The sequence below is a fragment of the Python bivittatus genome, unplaced genomic scaffold (assembly GCF_059951505.1).
Source record: "Python bivittatus isolate LINGU-HERP-01145 unplaced genomic scaffold, Pbiv_v1 ctg000980_np1212, whole genome shotgun sequence".
Taxonomy (NCBI): Eukaryota; Metazoa; Chordata; class Lepidosauria; order Squamata; family Pythonidae; genus Python; species Python bivittatus.
Genome location: NW_028277125.1, coordinates 37,681,074 through 37,697,687, shown reverse-complemented (window position 1 = coordinate 37,697,687; position 16,614 = coordinate 37,681,074). Strand labels below are relative to the sequence as shown.

Sequence of the window (16,614 nt, the reverse complement as noted above, 5' to 3'; positions counted from 1 at the left end):
TTTCTCTCTGTCATCTGTTTGTGCTTTTGGTCTGTCTTGGTTGCCCAAATACAGTCAATTGCTTGCACTCTCCCTTGTGGAATCCATCTAGGGCTATCATATCTAGGATGCAAAAGTCCAGATAGATCCTGGACAGCAGTAAACCAACTCTTGTTGCCATTTAGTTTCTGATACTCAAGTATGGTATCCATAATATATCTGCTTTGATTTTGTCATTCCAAATTCTCACCATGAGGATCAGACCCTTAACAATTTCCAGTGAAGTGCAAAAGATTTTGGAGGAAACATGTGTTAGATTGGCTCTCCCTTTCTGAAGTGTTTCTTAAGTCAAAGAAAGCTGAGTGATGGAAATTGGCCATTAGATGCATGGATTAATTACGGAATGGCCTGTGGTAGGTTTTCTCTCTCGCTGTCAGCTTTCCATCATATTAAAAATGAATTAACAACATTCCCCAAGTTGTTAAATAAGAAAAATGTAGGTGTTACATAAAACACTATTATTAATTCTTCACTGTTCCTCGGTGTTAGCCTTAATAAGATAATACAGACACGTGGAAGAGCTTGTGGGAAACAATAAAAAAGTGTGCTATTGAACAAGTCAATAGCATTCTGGAACAGCATATAAGAAATTCCTATTCCAGTCCCCACCCTCCTCCCTCCCTCTCCCCAGGACAAAGCATCTTATCTTCCACTGGTACATCCACCTCTTCCTTCTGCCATTCATTTGCACAAGCTGCACATCTAGCCTCTTGGAGCTGGTGTCTCCTTTAGCAGATGGTTATCCTGATCTGGCAGGCTTTTATTATTTTTAAAGAGAATAATTATTTCCTAAGGCTAGGAGCTGCTGCTGTGTTTCCCTTTAAAGACACAGATGTTAAGTCCTGTTATAGTCTCAGTAGGCTGCATTAGGTTTGTTCAAATCAAAACAGTTATGGTTCCTACAATCTATCAGTACAGAGAAACCAGTAATATATTACTACATAAAACAGGCACTCATCTGCCACAATGCAGTTGTAAATATATTACAACGAACAGAAAACTAATCTTCATGCCCTACCTGGGAATTAAGGAGTGTAGCCAATTTTGCACACACACACACACACAAACACCTGTACTGCAAGAAGTGGTTGGAAAGGGCTCTCAATAGGTCTCTCTGGAAAACTCTCATAAAGTGTGCAAGCATGCCAAGCCATCAAGAAATTAATGTTTTGTATATGGCAAAAATTCATAGCAGGATTGTTTCAACTTGTGGAGTTCAGGATCCTCATTTGTTGTACACAAATTTAGAATTCTTGAATAGTGGAAAAAGCACAAATTAAGCCATCCTTTGAAAAAGTGATATTTGAATAAATGTATATTTTAATATATTTACAAAGACTATAGCTTGTTTTTTTTTTTAAGTTATCAGAGGTGAAAAATATTTTTTTTCTTAAGATGCTGGAAAGTAGGCAGTTGGCTAGATGGGCAAATAGTCTGCTTTGATATAAAGCAGATTCTAGTGACTCTATGATTGATAAGCTATACCAAAAAAACTTTGCTGATTCTCCTGAACTTTGGTGGTAGGAGTATCCAAGTAAGAAAACTGCCAGAATCTGTGCAGTAAAAATCCAGAAGACCACTAGATTGCAGGAAAGACTACCTTTTTGCCTTCTTTGTGGGTTTCTTCAGTGCTCTGGGCAGTCCCCTCTCCTATTTAACATCTACACGAAGATGTTATCTGAGATCATTTGACAGCACAGGGTAAAGTATCACCATGTACACCTGATACATCTCTACTCTGGGCAGACCAAGTGATCCTGTTGAGTTCTCTCTCAGTACCTGCCTGACGCTTCGGCGGTTCGAGTCCAGCCTTCGCGCTAAACAGGGTGAGCTCCTGTTTCCTCCCCAGCTCCTGTCAACCCAACAGGTCGAAAACTCACGTAAGTAGATAAATGGGTACTCTCACTCCGGTGGGAGGAAAAATGCTGGCGGCGCCTTGCACGGGAGTCGGCAGCAGCTGCCGGTAAGCGCGAAACCGCGCTCGCCCGAAAAGGGCGTGAAGCAACGGAAACCCCGCCTCCTGCGCTCGCCAGCTGGGCTCTGCTCTAGGAAGGAGGCTCTGGCAAACCACTTCCGAAAAACAATTGCCTTGAAAACTGCAAGGACTCATCCAAAGCAGTCACTGCAGAGTCGGTAACGACTGAGCGCAGACAAAAAAAACAAAAAACAAAACCTGGAAGCTGTGGAGGTCAGGATGGGGAAGAAGAGGCTTTAGCTCAATCCTAACAACTCAGAACTTGTAATCTTAATGTGATAGCACTGCCTCAGACAGGGCTGGTGTGCATTTTGGGGATTCTCCTGGACTTACACCTTCTGTTGAAAGAACAGGTGGCAGCCGTGGCAAAGAGGGCTTTTGTGCAAATCCATATTGTGCACCAATTGCACCCTTTCCTGGATTGGGAGGTACTGCTCACAGTCACTCATGCCTTGGATACGTCTTGAGTAGACTACTACAATGCATTCTACATTGTACATGGGATTGCCCTTGAAGGTCATTCAGAAGCTAAAACTGGTCCAGAAGCATGGGCAGTTATGGGTACACCTCACTACACCCATGGTACACCACTTCTCTGGGACCTGCACTGGCTCCTAGCGGGCTTCCAGATACAATTTAAGGTAGTGGTTGTCACCCATAAAGCCCTTCATGGCATGGGGCCAGGGTATTTGTGGGAACATCTATCCACAGTTTTTTCTGCCCATCGCACTAGATCCAACAAGATAGGCATGTTCCAGGTCTTGCCTATTAAACAGTGCCATCTGGTGAGACTCAGGAGGCATGCTTTTTCTGTTGCAGCACCTGCCCTCTGAAATACCATGCCCCCTGAGATTCATGGAGCCTGACCCTGCTAGCATTTTGGGAGTTCTTCAAGACTTAGCTATTCCCTTGGGCATGGGGTCTGCAGGTTAGCTGAGACCGTCACTGTGAGTTTGTCCTTCTTATGATTTGAATTGATTTTGTCCTTGGCCACCATTATTTACTCTTACTCTTATTGTGTTTTGTTTCATTTGGTTTTAATCCTATGCAGACTGCCCAGAATCATACCTGAGATGGGCAGCTACATAGTAAATTGATATAATAAAAAATAATAAATAATAAATCTACTGCTCATCTGGATTTTACAGTCTGAATTTTGTTTACTTTTTCAATTTGGTAACAAACAACAATAAAATATAGTGATTTTTGTAGTGATTGTTCTATCTATCTATCTATCTATCTATCTATCTATCTATCTATCTATCTATCTATCTATGAATGATATGGAAGCCCTAGGCTAAGCTCACATTTGGAATTTTAAGGGCAAATACATAAAATGTCTGTCATGGAAAACTTGCCTATTCACAAAATGTCTGACCATGGTTGATATGGCTGGTATGTACACAAAATACACATTTAGCAGAAGGTGAATTAGCCCCAGGATATTTTTCTCCCACCCTACAGAAGGCCAAAGGCATTACTGCAAATAAATATGATTACAGAGCTTGGTGTTCTGTTCTGCAACACACCAGCATCTTATTTATTCATTTATTTCCCATTAAAAAGTCAACAGGGAACTGGTGAGCACCAAAGAAAGCCTCTAGAGGCACACTGGTACGTGCACAATGAATGCTCATTCTGATGAACTGGAGACAATGCCCCCCACCTCCAAAACAAAGTATAGATTGGCAGGGGAATAAAATCATGAAACAAAGCCCTTCGAAGATCCCCCTACCAAAATGTATGCATGATAATAAATCAGAGGCCATCATGTTTCTACTTGACGAGGTTACTGTCTTCTTGCTAAGATTCTCAGTACTCCATTTCCTGTAAGTGTTACCTGAACCAATTCTAAAAATTGTTTAAATAGTTTAATTTCAAAGGATTCCATTTAAATCCCCCATTGCAAGGGTAAAGTGCAGAAGAAAATTACTGACAATTACATATCCAAATAATGTATATGAGAAAGAGAAACATATGAAGCTTCCAGTTTTTCTTTACAGTCTCCCTTCTGCTCTATAGCTGTATTTGTTTTGTTACTAGTTTTTTTTCCCCCTACCTGTCCCCTTTTTGCCTCTCCACCATCTGCCTTCCTATCTGCTCTGCCTTCTAGCTCTGCCTTTCCTCTCTCCCTCTTCAGCTTCTGGCTGTGCGTGCATACCTGTCTATGCGTATGTTTATTGCTAGACGCTATATCTGTCTACCCACCTGCTCTGTCTTTTGTCTGCATTCACATCTCCCCACCCCACCTTCTAGTTTTCCTGACAATTTCAGCAAATCATTTTGTTTCATGATATTAATAAGTTTTTCTCCCCCATCCAGTACTAGGCAAGAAACTTATGCTAGTTCCCCACAAGGATGGCACATACAAGCAAAAGAATGTTGGTTGAAAATGATTGTGCATCTGCCAAATTGATGGAGAAAGATGGGATTGTAGCATGCAGCAGAGCATCTCTAATTCTCTAATCCCAAGAGAAATTCTAAGAAAGGCTTGGGAGCACAATTATTGTTGGAGAGGTTTATGAGTTAAAGCAACAATTATGGTCAGAGCAACAATCAACCCTCCCCCATCTTCACCCCAGAACCCTTCTGATACTTCTTCCATTAAATATATCCTCTTCCAATTGATTGACAATCAGACCACCACCTCCCTGATGGGCTTTCACAGAGCTATAAATATATGGCTCTCTGAAAGAGCATTTGGAGGATGTTGAGTTCTAGCCTGCTTTGTGGTGTTCTGCATGTTCTGAGACTACCTGGGTACTCCTGTGTATTGTTTTTAATCTTTTTTTATGATTATAAGCTGCTCAGAGCCTGCAGGAATTGAACGGTATAGAAATTTCAGCAAATAAATCAATAGTTTCAGTGTTTGGTAGGGACTCATTCTCAAACCCAGGTTTGGGCCAAATGTATATTTAAATAAAAAAGCTAGATTTATCTATTTATTTAGATAGCACTCTTGACAAATGATTGGGGGCAGCATACAGTTAAAGCAACAATAATATTTCAAGAATAAGCAATTATAAAATATACAGTATAACAAATTATGCTGGATATTATTCAACAATTAGAACATCTGTATGGGTTTACAAATCTCCTGATCTAAAGCCTGGGGGAAAAAAAACAAGTCTTCGGAGCCTTACAAAAGGCAGGCAGGATTGGGGCCATCCAAATCTCTGGGGGGAATACTGTTGTTTAGGGCAGACACAGCAACACAGAAGGCATGTCTCCTGGTTTCATAAGATGGCATTGTTTAAGAGATGGGACTTGGAATGTGCTGGCCATATTGGATTTTAATGGACAGTCAAAACTGATCAAGGATGGGGGTCCCACAAAAAACCAGGCCTGTGCTATGAGGAGTTAAAAGTGATAACCAGAATCTTGAATTACACTTTGGGATGAAATGTCTAGCAGACCTTGGAACATGGAGAAAAATTACAGAAAAGATTCCTTAGTCTAGGAGAGGGGAAAGTGTGAGAAAGAGATTCAGAGTAACTCTACCTTAATTACATTAGGTATAGAGGTATAAGTCAGAAACAATTAATAAGTCAGAAATTATCCAACATCATCAGATCTACAGATGGCTTCTTGAAGAGGGGCAGACCATTAGATCCACACACAAATTCATCAAGGATGAATTCACCAGCATCTGGATGTAGATACGTCACTCCCCAGGATCTAATAAACAGGTGGTCACACTCACAGCTCCAAAGATCTTGTTCACTTCCTTGAGACCAACAGACTAAAACTGCAGATGCAATAAGAACAGAAAAATATCTCCATTTTGCTGTTATCACCACAGTGTAATCCTTAATTAATATTCTTATCCATGTTTGGTCAAACTCACTCTTTGTCTTCCTTCAGTAGGCACCTCTTCTGCTGCTTCAACTCTTGAAATTCCTCTGAAAACCAGAAGGACCTCCAGGATCAATGCAGAGAGAGAGGCTACAGAGATACAATCTAATACCAAAGTTGCAGCCACCATCCCATTCTAACAGCAGACTCAAGCCTCAATCAAACTACACATCCACAGCAACTTCCCCAAGCAGCCTCTGAAACCCTATGGGGTCCATCAGGTTCCTGGGAATGAACGATCAGATTGGTCCTACTTGCAGTAGAGAGGTCATGCAGAAAGCTCCAAAGCAATCAGAGAATGATTTGTGCATGAGAAATAGACACAACCTCCACCTCCATATCATGTCACCACTGTCCTGAGACAATATGCAGATTTATGTGACCCCCACCATGTATTGGGCCCTCAATAATTTGGTCATGTCCATGACACCATGGTTACCATGATGGCCATGAACTCCCAACTGCTTCAGTCTCAGTCTTCCCAAGGAAGGCAGTTTGAAGGTCTCAGTACCATAAATCTAGAAAATTCCACCATCAACTAAGCCTTTGAGCAGTTGACGCTGGGAAGCTGCTATGGAGCAGGAAGGCATGTACAGCAGCAGTAATTCCATCTATTTCCCAGAGCCCAACTTCACAAACAGGGTGTTATCTCTAGAGCAGTATCTCTGAAAGCCACAATAAATTCTTGGATAACAATAGCCGCCCCTCGCCTCTGCCTTGGGATCATGGCTGGTGCTACAGTCAATACCTGGGGGGAGGGCATATTTTCAAGAAAGCCATCCCTCCTGCACCCATCCAAGTCTCAATGGTACCTGCCAGGTCAGTTGCCTCCTCCATGATAAAATCAGGGATGAGGAGCACCTTATGACAGGCTGACCTGGCACTGAGCAGCAATAGCCTGAGTCCAGGTCACTGAAGAGTCAATGACCAAGGGCTAGAAAGAGGAATTGGTGCAAGATACTGAGTACACCTTCTCTGAGAGTGGCCTGCCCCCTATCTCACACCATATCTCTCTCTGCTCATCACCCCAGAAATGTTAGTGCCTGCCTGCCCCAAGCCCACCTTCCTGATACTACTACCTCTTTCCTGGGTCCATGCCACAAGCCACTCCCAGACTAAGGATATAACTATGCAAGACTTTGCAAATTTTAGGGTATTTTTGCAAGGCTAGAATCTGAACGATTGTAAATGAGGACATGTTTATCACCCTTGTTCCAGGTTTTGTTCTTTCTCATTTTAAATTATTACAGCCTTCTAATATTGGAACATGATGTGCCAAATGTATACCTATTTCTCTTCATTAGCCTGAATGTTCTGTGAATCTCATAACAATTTTTGCTGGCTATACTCTGTAAAATATAAGTGGCATTTTTGAAACTGTGCAGAAAAATAAACTTGCTTTAAAATGACAGAAATAAAATTGAGGAATATCTTTTGATTTTAAATCTTCCAAGGAAAAGTGAACAAACTGATCACATTGGCTCAAAGTTTACTTCACTTTTTGAAATACTTACAAGGCTTTGAATGCAAATTTTCTTTTAACTGCGCTTCCGTATCAAATTCAATATAGATTATTGAAAATATCCTTCAAATATAATATTGCAAATTGTAATATCCATTGACCATTGAAGCTATTTGCTTATACTTTGTGTACTTCATTCACCTTTCATCAACAAAAGTGTAGATTAACAATCTGATTTGGGTTTTCTCCTTGCACCATTTTGCAACATTGAATTTAATAGATATTTTATATTTTATGGGATATTTTAGGTAACAGAAAAGTTTGCATGCAAGCAAGGCTCTACATTAGTTTAGGTGTAGGCTGTTTGATGCTCTCCAGAAGTTTTTGGTTTCAATTTCCATCAGTCCACAAGAAAGACTTTTGGTAGTAAATTTTAGAATCATAATGCTAAATCCTGGGTTAGCATTATGAAGATAAATCACAGTGAGCTTTGGGTTCCTCTGCTCTACCACTAATATTGGTAGTGTCTTCTGAGATCTTCTGTCCTGGTTATAATGATGGTTGCCTTTATAGTCTTTCATCTTTTATGGCACATGGCCTACATAGGACTACTTATATCGTCCCCATTCTTTGCATCAATTGCATTTGCTGCCTATGTATTTCCAAGCACAAAGACTGATTTTGACCTATATGATTCTAAGCAGACTGGGGTAGAATTACCTGAAGAACTGTTTTCCTCCACATAATATAATCCTGCCTAAAAAGACAGGAGCTTCTATAGACACTCTTTGTCCCTCTTCCAGGAATTAATATAGTGAGGGTCCTTTCTGGGATCGCTTTCCATCCCTAGAATTCTTTCCCAAAGCAGATCTATGTGGTTCCTTCATAACTTGGATTTAGAAAGACAGTTGAACTTTTATTTTTAATCAGTTTTCAAGCCCTCCTAGTCACTCTAGCAGCTGTTAAGAGTTCTGCTACTTACTATCAATGGTGTATATTGTTTTATTCTTTCAAGTACTGTATTCCATTCTGGTCTTTCAATTGGTTGAAACACACTGCTTCTTCCTTTACCAGATTTATGTTATGTGATTGTTATGGGGGAAAAAAAACACAAAATGCAGTAACCCAGAGTGGATTTTCTAACAAATTCCATTTGGATTTATATTATTACTCTTCTGTTTTTGATTTAGCATTCTGTATGCTTCCCTCCATGAGAATAATTCCAAAGCACTTTTATGGACAGAAGTGCAACAAAACTAACCCAAAGGTGTGAAGTCTTGTAGCAAAATGAATTATTGCTGCAGCACCAACCAGCCATAGCCTTCAAGGTGTTTCCAAACTGCACAGAAAAAAGAAAAACTGGGCAAAGACCAATTAACAGCCAACTATTTGTTTTCCTTTTTGCTAGGAGTCCTTCATATTTCCTTTGTTTGACATGTCTGTCTATCTTACTAATCTTTCCACTGCTTTGCAAAACAATAATTTCTGGTACAGCCTCTCTCCCTAGCTAGCCTTCTATCATCTGCTTAAAGCTCCCTATGAAGCCAGCACCATCTCTCCAAGTGATCTTTTTCTCATGTACCTGTTCGAGTCTTTGTTGATCACTTCTCTGTCAGGGGAATGCAAGTCAGGTTATTTTATGGTTCCATTCTTCAAACACTCCTATTGTATAAAGAAGATGTTTTAAGTGCCTGAAGGTGGTTTGTTCCTCATTACTTCATAGAAGTGACATTAATAGCCAAAGAAGAGCACTGCTGAGTACAATTATGAATGGTGTTCAGGTATGAAAGCTGCTGTAAGTCTGCTAATGTTTCCTAATTATAATCCTTTAGGTATCGCATGCAAGGGAGGCAAGGAAAGGGGGGGAAATGTGAAACATTGACTTTGTTCTCCAAGTGGGAGAGAACAGCCAGCAAAGAGGGGCAGATTTTGCCTGCTTCATTTTCAAAAGCATAAGTTCTCTGTGAAATTGATACTAACTTATTAAGCCAACTGGTATTGTGCAGCTAATGCTGACACATCATGCAAAGACACAAGGCAAACCACAGACACACATGAATCGTTTCCACGTGGACAACTGCCTAATAAACCAAGTGATCAGTCAAGGCAAACTTCCAAGAACAAAAGGCATAGAGAAAAGAAACAAAGACATTCCATTTATAGACAGCCTGTCATATTGATAATAAAAATAACTGATAATAAAACATCTCTTGGAAAATATAAATATATTCCCTGATTTATCAAGAGAGATACTACAGGGTCAATAAGAAAAAAGAAGGTAAGAGCCCTCCTGATCAGACTGAAGACCTGCCTATACCAGCATCCTGTGTCAGACAGCGGAGTACAAATGCATCACAGATGCACACACGTACTTGGGCAATAGTCATCTTCCATTTCCTAAATTATTTCCTAAACATTGGTATTAAATTATGTTATCTTAATTCAGAAGGTATGGCTGTCATCAAGAGGTGTAGTCATGGATAGTCTGATTCTCCATGCTAACCCCCTTTTTAAAATTATCTAAATTTGTGACTATCATCCCACACAATGACAGCAAATTCTTTGGTTCAATAATATATTGTGTTTAGCTATAAACAATTGTGAGACATTAATCCAAACCTCAGGATTTGGAAAGAGAACGATCAAGTACATTACAAGGGAAACACTATTTTGGATGTGTGCAATATGGTACCATACACAGAATTATCTTTGTAGGAATATCATAGATCAATCTTCGTAATTTAGATTCAGATGCTTCAGATAATTCAAATAATTCCAAAGCCAGCATGGGAGCCATATTCCAGCACATCTAGAATTATATGATATATAATAAAATTATATGCTCATCAGGCTAAGGAAGGATGTTTTAGACGTTAGATTAGGCCCAATAAAATCAAAATTTTAGTTAACCATCCCAACTGTCATGAAAAGTAGATCACCTTGGGTCAGAGCTTCCACAATCAGAAGGTATCCCCCCACCTTTCATGTACATGTATGCATATGCATACTGTCTAGCCTACCCAATGGGGTTGCTGGGAGGATAAAAGGAGGGAAAATTATATGCTATTCTAAGCTTCCTTGAAGCAAGATGAGATAAGCAACCTGTGATGGAAGGCATGAGCAGGGAGGATTCTGGAATGAAGCTTCAAGGTTACAGGGAAGGGGGAGAGACATTCCAAGGAAAGCGTGTCCTTAGCCCCTAGCTGGACTGTGTGAAGGTCAAGAGAAAGAGACTGGCCCCTCCCTAAGGGCATGAAGGTTATAGTTGCTGTCATTGGGGGACTAGAGTTAGTCTGGCGAGATTCTGTCTATTAGGTGCAAGCTAATAAAGAAACAGCTGATTGCTAAACTGCCTTGTTGTGATTCTTGGGCTGAACCTGACACAACCAGACTTCTTTTCTCTTCCTTCACTACATAACTGCTTCCTCTCACCATGCATGATTATTTCTGAACTTGTATAGTTCATATGCAGGACTGTATCAAATATATATATTTCCACACAAGAAGTGATCCTACATTTTATCACAAAATGGCAGTGGACCTGCAATGCAATTCTATAGCATGCTCCTTCTCAAATGGGTCTAACTATGCATACTGGGACTTCCTGCCATGCTGCTATGCATAGGATTGCACTTTTTCTCTATTCATGCTCCCAACTACTTTCACTTTCCATCTCCAGTTTCACTATTGCCACCATCTATCATTGGAACATCTCACCTCTTCTCTTGCTAACGCTATTCCCACATTTCTGTTTCATGAATGCTAAGTTCAAAGTCAGGAACATAGTCAGGAAGGAATTTCCTCAGGATCCCAGGCTATACTGTCAGTCTCAAAAAAATTATACAAGCTTGCCTGTTAAAATTACATTTTGAGGGGTATTTAGTATACCTAAGTGGGAGATTAACTCACTGCTGGCTGTTACATAATGGGATTGGGATCATAAATGCAGAGGCCAGTTAAATCATCTTCCAAACAGCTGTTTGTACAACAGCTTCCCTCCCCAGCTGTACATAGCGTGTCATCAGAAACCGGGATCAGTGAAGGCTGCAATTATCTGAATACAAGTCGGGAAAAGAACCACACAAGGAGAAACCAAACACTCAGTAGAACCAGCTTTCCACAACAGCGACAATCATTGCTTGCCACAGGATAGTCATTCTCAGAATAAGGATGTTATACAGCAAGAAAGAAGGGTTAAGTAATAAATTATCTACTTTTGGCCATATCATATTGCCAGAGAATCTGCCAAGAGTTGTTATGGTCCTTCAGTTAGTCCTGAATTCTGCTTACTACATGGGCAGGACCCTGCAAGTTTTCTTGGCACCATTTCAGAAGTGGCTTGCCATTGCCTGCTTCCTAGGGCTAAGAAAAAGTGACTGGCCCAAAGTCATCCAACTGGTTTCATGCTTAAAGCAGGACTGGAACTCACAGTTTCTAAGCCAGTGTCTTGAATCATTACACCAAAATGGCTCCCTATGAGTTGTCCTGGTATTCATTATTGCCCTGAAATCCATGGAAAAAATGTGAATTTATTCTAAACTTTTTTTTTCCAACAGGAAAAAGTGGGGAGAGTGAAATTGAGTCAGGATTTGGAATTCCATCCTATCTGGCACTTGGAATATTTCAGTTTCATAATCAGCCCTCAATTCTGAGGCGGGGGGGGGGGGATCAAAAGTCAGCTCCTAAATTGTAAGGTTGCTTTTTTAAAAATGCAAAACACTCTGGAAGGGGACAAGAGAAAGTGACAGGAATTCATTTTCACAGTTCAGGTGTAGAAAAAGAATACACCATTCCATTTCCAGATAATTAAATATGTTGGGTTTTCCATTGTATGAGAAGTGATCAATAATAAAGGCTAGTAAAGATTTTAATGAGGTGGGAAGCAAATTTCTTCCCCTCCCCTCTCCACACACATTTATAATTTTTAACAGAGGTAAAAGAAGCACTTGCTCAGGTCTTATTTTAATACGAGCTTCACCCATTTTGCCCTTTCCAACACTTCAGAAATAAGTTTCTATGTGCAAAGCCACACCATTCTCAACTATGTGTTACCCCCTGTGAGGCAGGCAAGCACAGGAAACAAGAGCCACTTGGATTTCTGGAAAGATGTTTCTTGCTAGTAGGCTAACTAATGTACAGAATCTTGAAAACCTACCAAAGAACAATTCTTCTGCACAATTTATACCTAGTGTAGGTAAGGCAAAGTTCCTCTCAGACTCTTCCTCATGCTGCTTCTTCCCTCCCTGCCATAACAAGTGTCAAGACGCTGTTAAATATTCATGCCCATTCTTCATCCAAATTAAATTGTAAGCTTCTCTCAAGCCTGTTTAGTGAAAATGTGTCCGTTCTGAAGGCAGTCCAGCAAATCCGAAGCAAAAGGCAATAGATAGTGATCTCTAATAAGTCAGAAATGAGAAGCCTATAATCATGTACAGATCTCAAAGAAAAAATATCTTTCTTTTTTACCAGAAACAATGGTGAGATGAAGAAGGACAAATTAATCCTTTCTTCAGATTTTTGTTCAGAAATTCCTTTAAAGCTGTTAATTCTTGAGTAGACATGTATAGTGCCATTTAGTTCTGAGATCCAGGCTCCAGGTAGCAAGTTGATAGTATAATTACATACCCAATACAAAGATAAGGTTGCAGCTTCCTCTTCCCCTGAAGCATTGCCGACCTCTACATACATTTCTGGCAAAGAAGGAGGTGCAGGCTGTGTAGTGGCAGGGAGACACAGGAAAGAATCTAATGCCTGGAACCAGTGGTGTTGACATTTTTTTGAGGGGAAAGAAACAATCTCTTGCTCCAGTGAATATCAGGATTATGTGTTTGCAACCAGTCTATGGCCAAAACAATTGGGACATATATAGAAGCAGACAAATATAGTTGCAATAATTATTTGTGATCATTTCTTCTCAACTGCAAAGGAGTTGCATGTTGCAGGATGAGACCTGATTTGAGGCATTTGCCATTGATCATCTCTTATTTGCATAGATTTTTCCAGTGATTGTGTGTGCAAGCCCAATTGCTGCAAAATAGCCTCAGCTTAGCAGTTTCTCCAGAGTCCAGAAGAGATGATGGTTGGAATTCCAAGCCCATGGATATAAAAAAGACTAATGAGGATTACAAAATGCAGTTGCCTGGTATCACATGTCAGAACTCTTCTTAATTATCCGAGGACCCTCCTGATAAGCTCGTGGGAGGAGGGCCTATGAAGTTTCCAAAGTCAAGACTTTAGAGCAATTTGGCCATTTACTCACAAGATCTACTAAATCTCCACAGGTACAATACTTTCCATCTGATTCAAAGGAAGAAAGCTTAACAGGGCAAGCCTCCAATAAATGACCAAGTGCTCCACAGTAAGAATACAATCTGAGATGTCATATTCATTGCTTTTTCCACTGCAGGCAGGAAACTCTTCATCATCCCTATTTGCATGGGCTCCATGCCATTGGAATCCAAAGAGATAACTGGGAGAGGGGAAGGGTGAGGAAAGGCTCTGAAACCGTCTCTGTTATTTTCTTCACAACTCAACTTCTCTAGTCTGCCATCAATCACCACACAATGTTGAAATAACTCTTCCAAGATTATCCTTCAGTTCATCAGAAAGGCGTCCCCAAAAATGGCTGATTAGGGCAAAATCATTCCAATGCACATCCCTGGATTATAATTAAAAATCTACTGTGCATTCACATTCTCTGCATCCTTCTTGTCACAAATCTCCCAATTAGCATCTGCTCTCCTGATGGAATTATCAAAGGCAGGTCTGAACTTCTGCATAAAATCTTGATAGCTGGCATCTTTCCTTTCATTGAGTAGCAGTGCCCATCTGCCTGCTTCTTCTTTCAAAAGGCTAAGAACAAATGTCACCTTGGTCCAATCTGTAGGGAATTCCCAACCTGTCCACCATGAATATTTCACCCAGAAAAAGGAAAGTAAGGAATTGGTCCTGCATTCCCGGAATTTCTCAGGCAGGTTTCCAGGAGAATGGAGTTTAACTGCTGCTCATCCACCTGTGGTTCTGCTCCTAACTGAGGTAAACCTATAAGTTTTACACAACCAAGTTTACACAAATGCACTATAGCATTGTGTAAACTTGTGATTTGTGTGATCTATTGCCTATACTGCAATAACACCATTGCCTCTTACCCTGCCAACAACAGGGAACCTCAGAGATCCAAAGCCACATCTAGGTCCAGAATGGAGGATCTGACCCTTTTCTCATGAGACAGTAAAAAGGCTTTCAGGATTCATGGTAAACCTTGTGAAGCTAGCAAGCTCAGGAAATTAGAACCTGCTGGATTTCTTGAAAGATCTTTACTGCTAGTAGGATAATGTAACAGAAGTTTAAAGTCTACCAAAATAATTCTCCCACACAACTAATACCTAGTGTAATTAAGGCAGAGTTACTCCAAATTTCTTTCTCATGCTTCCTCCCTCAGACTCAAGAATCTCTTCTGTAACAGCCCTGTTTCCTCCCTTAAGTGTCCTCTTATTGCTGCCCCCTCTGTGTTCCCAATGTCTATTGCGCATTCCATCACACTATGTTATACATTTCTCAGTTTAAGAAAATGTACATATTCATTGGAAATGGACACACAAATGCACCATTTTATGTAAAACTGCATGCAGAAAGTGTGCATTTCATAAAAGCATGTTTAAAATGCATACATTTAGGTAAAAAAAAAAACTTTTCATGCAGACTTTTAAAAAATATTGCATACCAATGGGAGGAAAAATGGAAGGGAATATGGCTGGAAAAAATAGAAAAATAAGCAAAACCAAACTTCAAAATTTGACCATTCCTATTTATTTGAATTTAAATAAGAGCCAACACCCCCTTACAAACAATTTAAGTAGCTGACATTTACTTACCCCTGATGGTGGGTTTGCTGTCCAACCAAGTTCAGCTGTGGCTGTCCGGGTATCCATTAGTGTTTCTGAGGGTTCACAAAGAAGTGAGGGGGAGCAAGTTAGGAGTCTGAACATAACTACCACAAAGATATATTGGGATGTAATTTGAATACAAAATTGATACATAATTCTCATTGCTGCTCTGTAGATACAAGTTTAGGCTTTTACAGTGCTTTGAAACTTGACTTTATGACTCCCAGTATACAGAGTAATGGAACTGGAAGAGAGTATTTAGATTACTGAATTGAGTTTAAAGCAATCCCAGGGAGGTGAAAGTCCAGTTTCTAATTAATGCATTTCATTTTTCATAGCATCTTAAAGATTAACCAGTGATTATGGCATAAGCTTCTAGGGACAATAATCCACTTCACTAGACACATCTAAGGAACTGGACTCAAGAAAACTTATGTCATACTAAACATACTGATCTTAAATTACTATAGTGTTCTCTTTACATCAACAAAAATGGCTAGTTCACAAGCACTTCCTTTTGAATCAAGGACTTCTTTGCTTCCAGAAATGTTTGCTTATTCCCCTGTTGTACTGACAAATGCTTAGGTTCTCTAATAATAGTATCATCTGTTCTGTGCTTTATAAGAATGGTGCTCACTCAGTCAGATGCATCAGAGACAGCTGAAGATTTACTGCATTTCCTGAAACACCCCCTACCAAAAGGAAGGCAGTATTTATTATTTTGGTTTCTTGTAATATGCATGAGACAACAGTATCTTCTAGAAGTTCACTGCTTCTTTCTAAGTGAAACTGCACAGTGAGTTAGCTCCAGATTTGTGTTGCATGTTTAAAATCATGGGCTTTAAAGTTAGACAGCTAACTTATCTCACTGATTTAAGTGATGCCCCAACTCAACTTACTTTGTTGGAAACCAGCTCAACTTTTACTACACCAAAATCAATCAAACTCAAACTTGGTATGATAATCAAAAAGCCAAGTAGGGTCTGGATCCAGCCTGCTGGCAGATGACATTACTGATGCATACGAATACTTATTGACCTGCTCAGCTCCAAATGGCAATCTCAGTTGGCCTTGAGTTTGCAGGTTATTATATGGGCTTTATCTCTTTAGATATAAGTTCATACTGAGCTTTCTCCAAATCATCCGCAGATGCACAAGATTGAGTCATACCCATGACCTCACCATAAGGCTGGATTTTATTTATTTATTTATAAGTCAGTGCCAGTTCTACCAGAGCAAGAATCCCGTTTCTTTATAGCATAACTTTGGTGCAAAAAAAACCCTGAAGTACAGAAACTTAAAATGTTTCCTGCACCCAAATTAATGGCTCTAACTTCTAGTACTGTGAATTAAAGGATTATAGATGATAAACTATTGTCAGTCAGAGCTTAGCAATC

The 16,614-nt window shown here is 40.0% G+C and overlaps 1 protein-coding gene across 9 annotated transcripts in view; it reads right to left on the bottom strand.

Moving 5' to 3' along the window:
• Positions 1–16,614, bottom strand: part of EPHB1 (EPH receptor B1) — a 387,938-nt gene that overhangs the window by 258,405 nt on the left and 112,919 nt on the right. For 8 of the 9 annotated variants that reach the window (XM_088132648.1, XM_088132652.1, XM_088132650.1 and 5 more), the window contains exon 2: positions 15,206–15,270. In XM_088132648.1, coding sequence (XP_087988774.1) covers positions 15,206–15,270 — 65 coding nt within the window. Of the gene's footprint in view, positions 1–8,913; positions 8,994–15,205; positions 15,271–16,614 lie in introns of all 9 variants that reach the window. The other variant, XM_088132655.1, reaches the window with a different exon arrangement.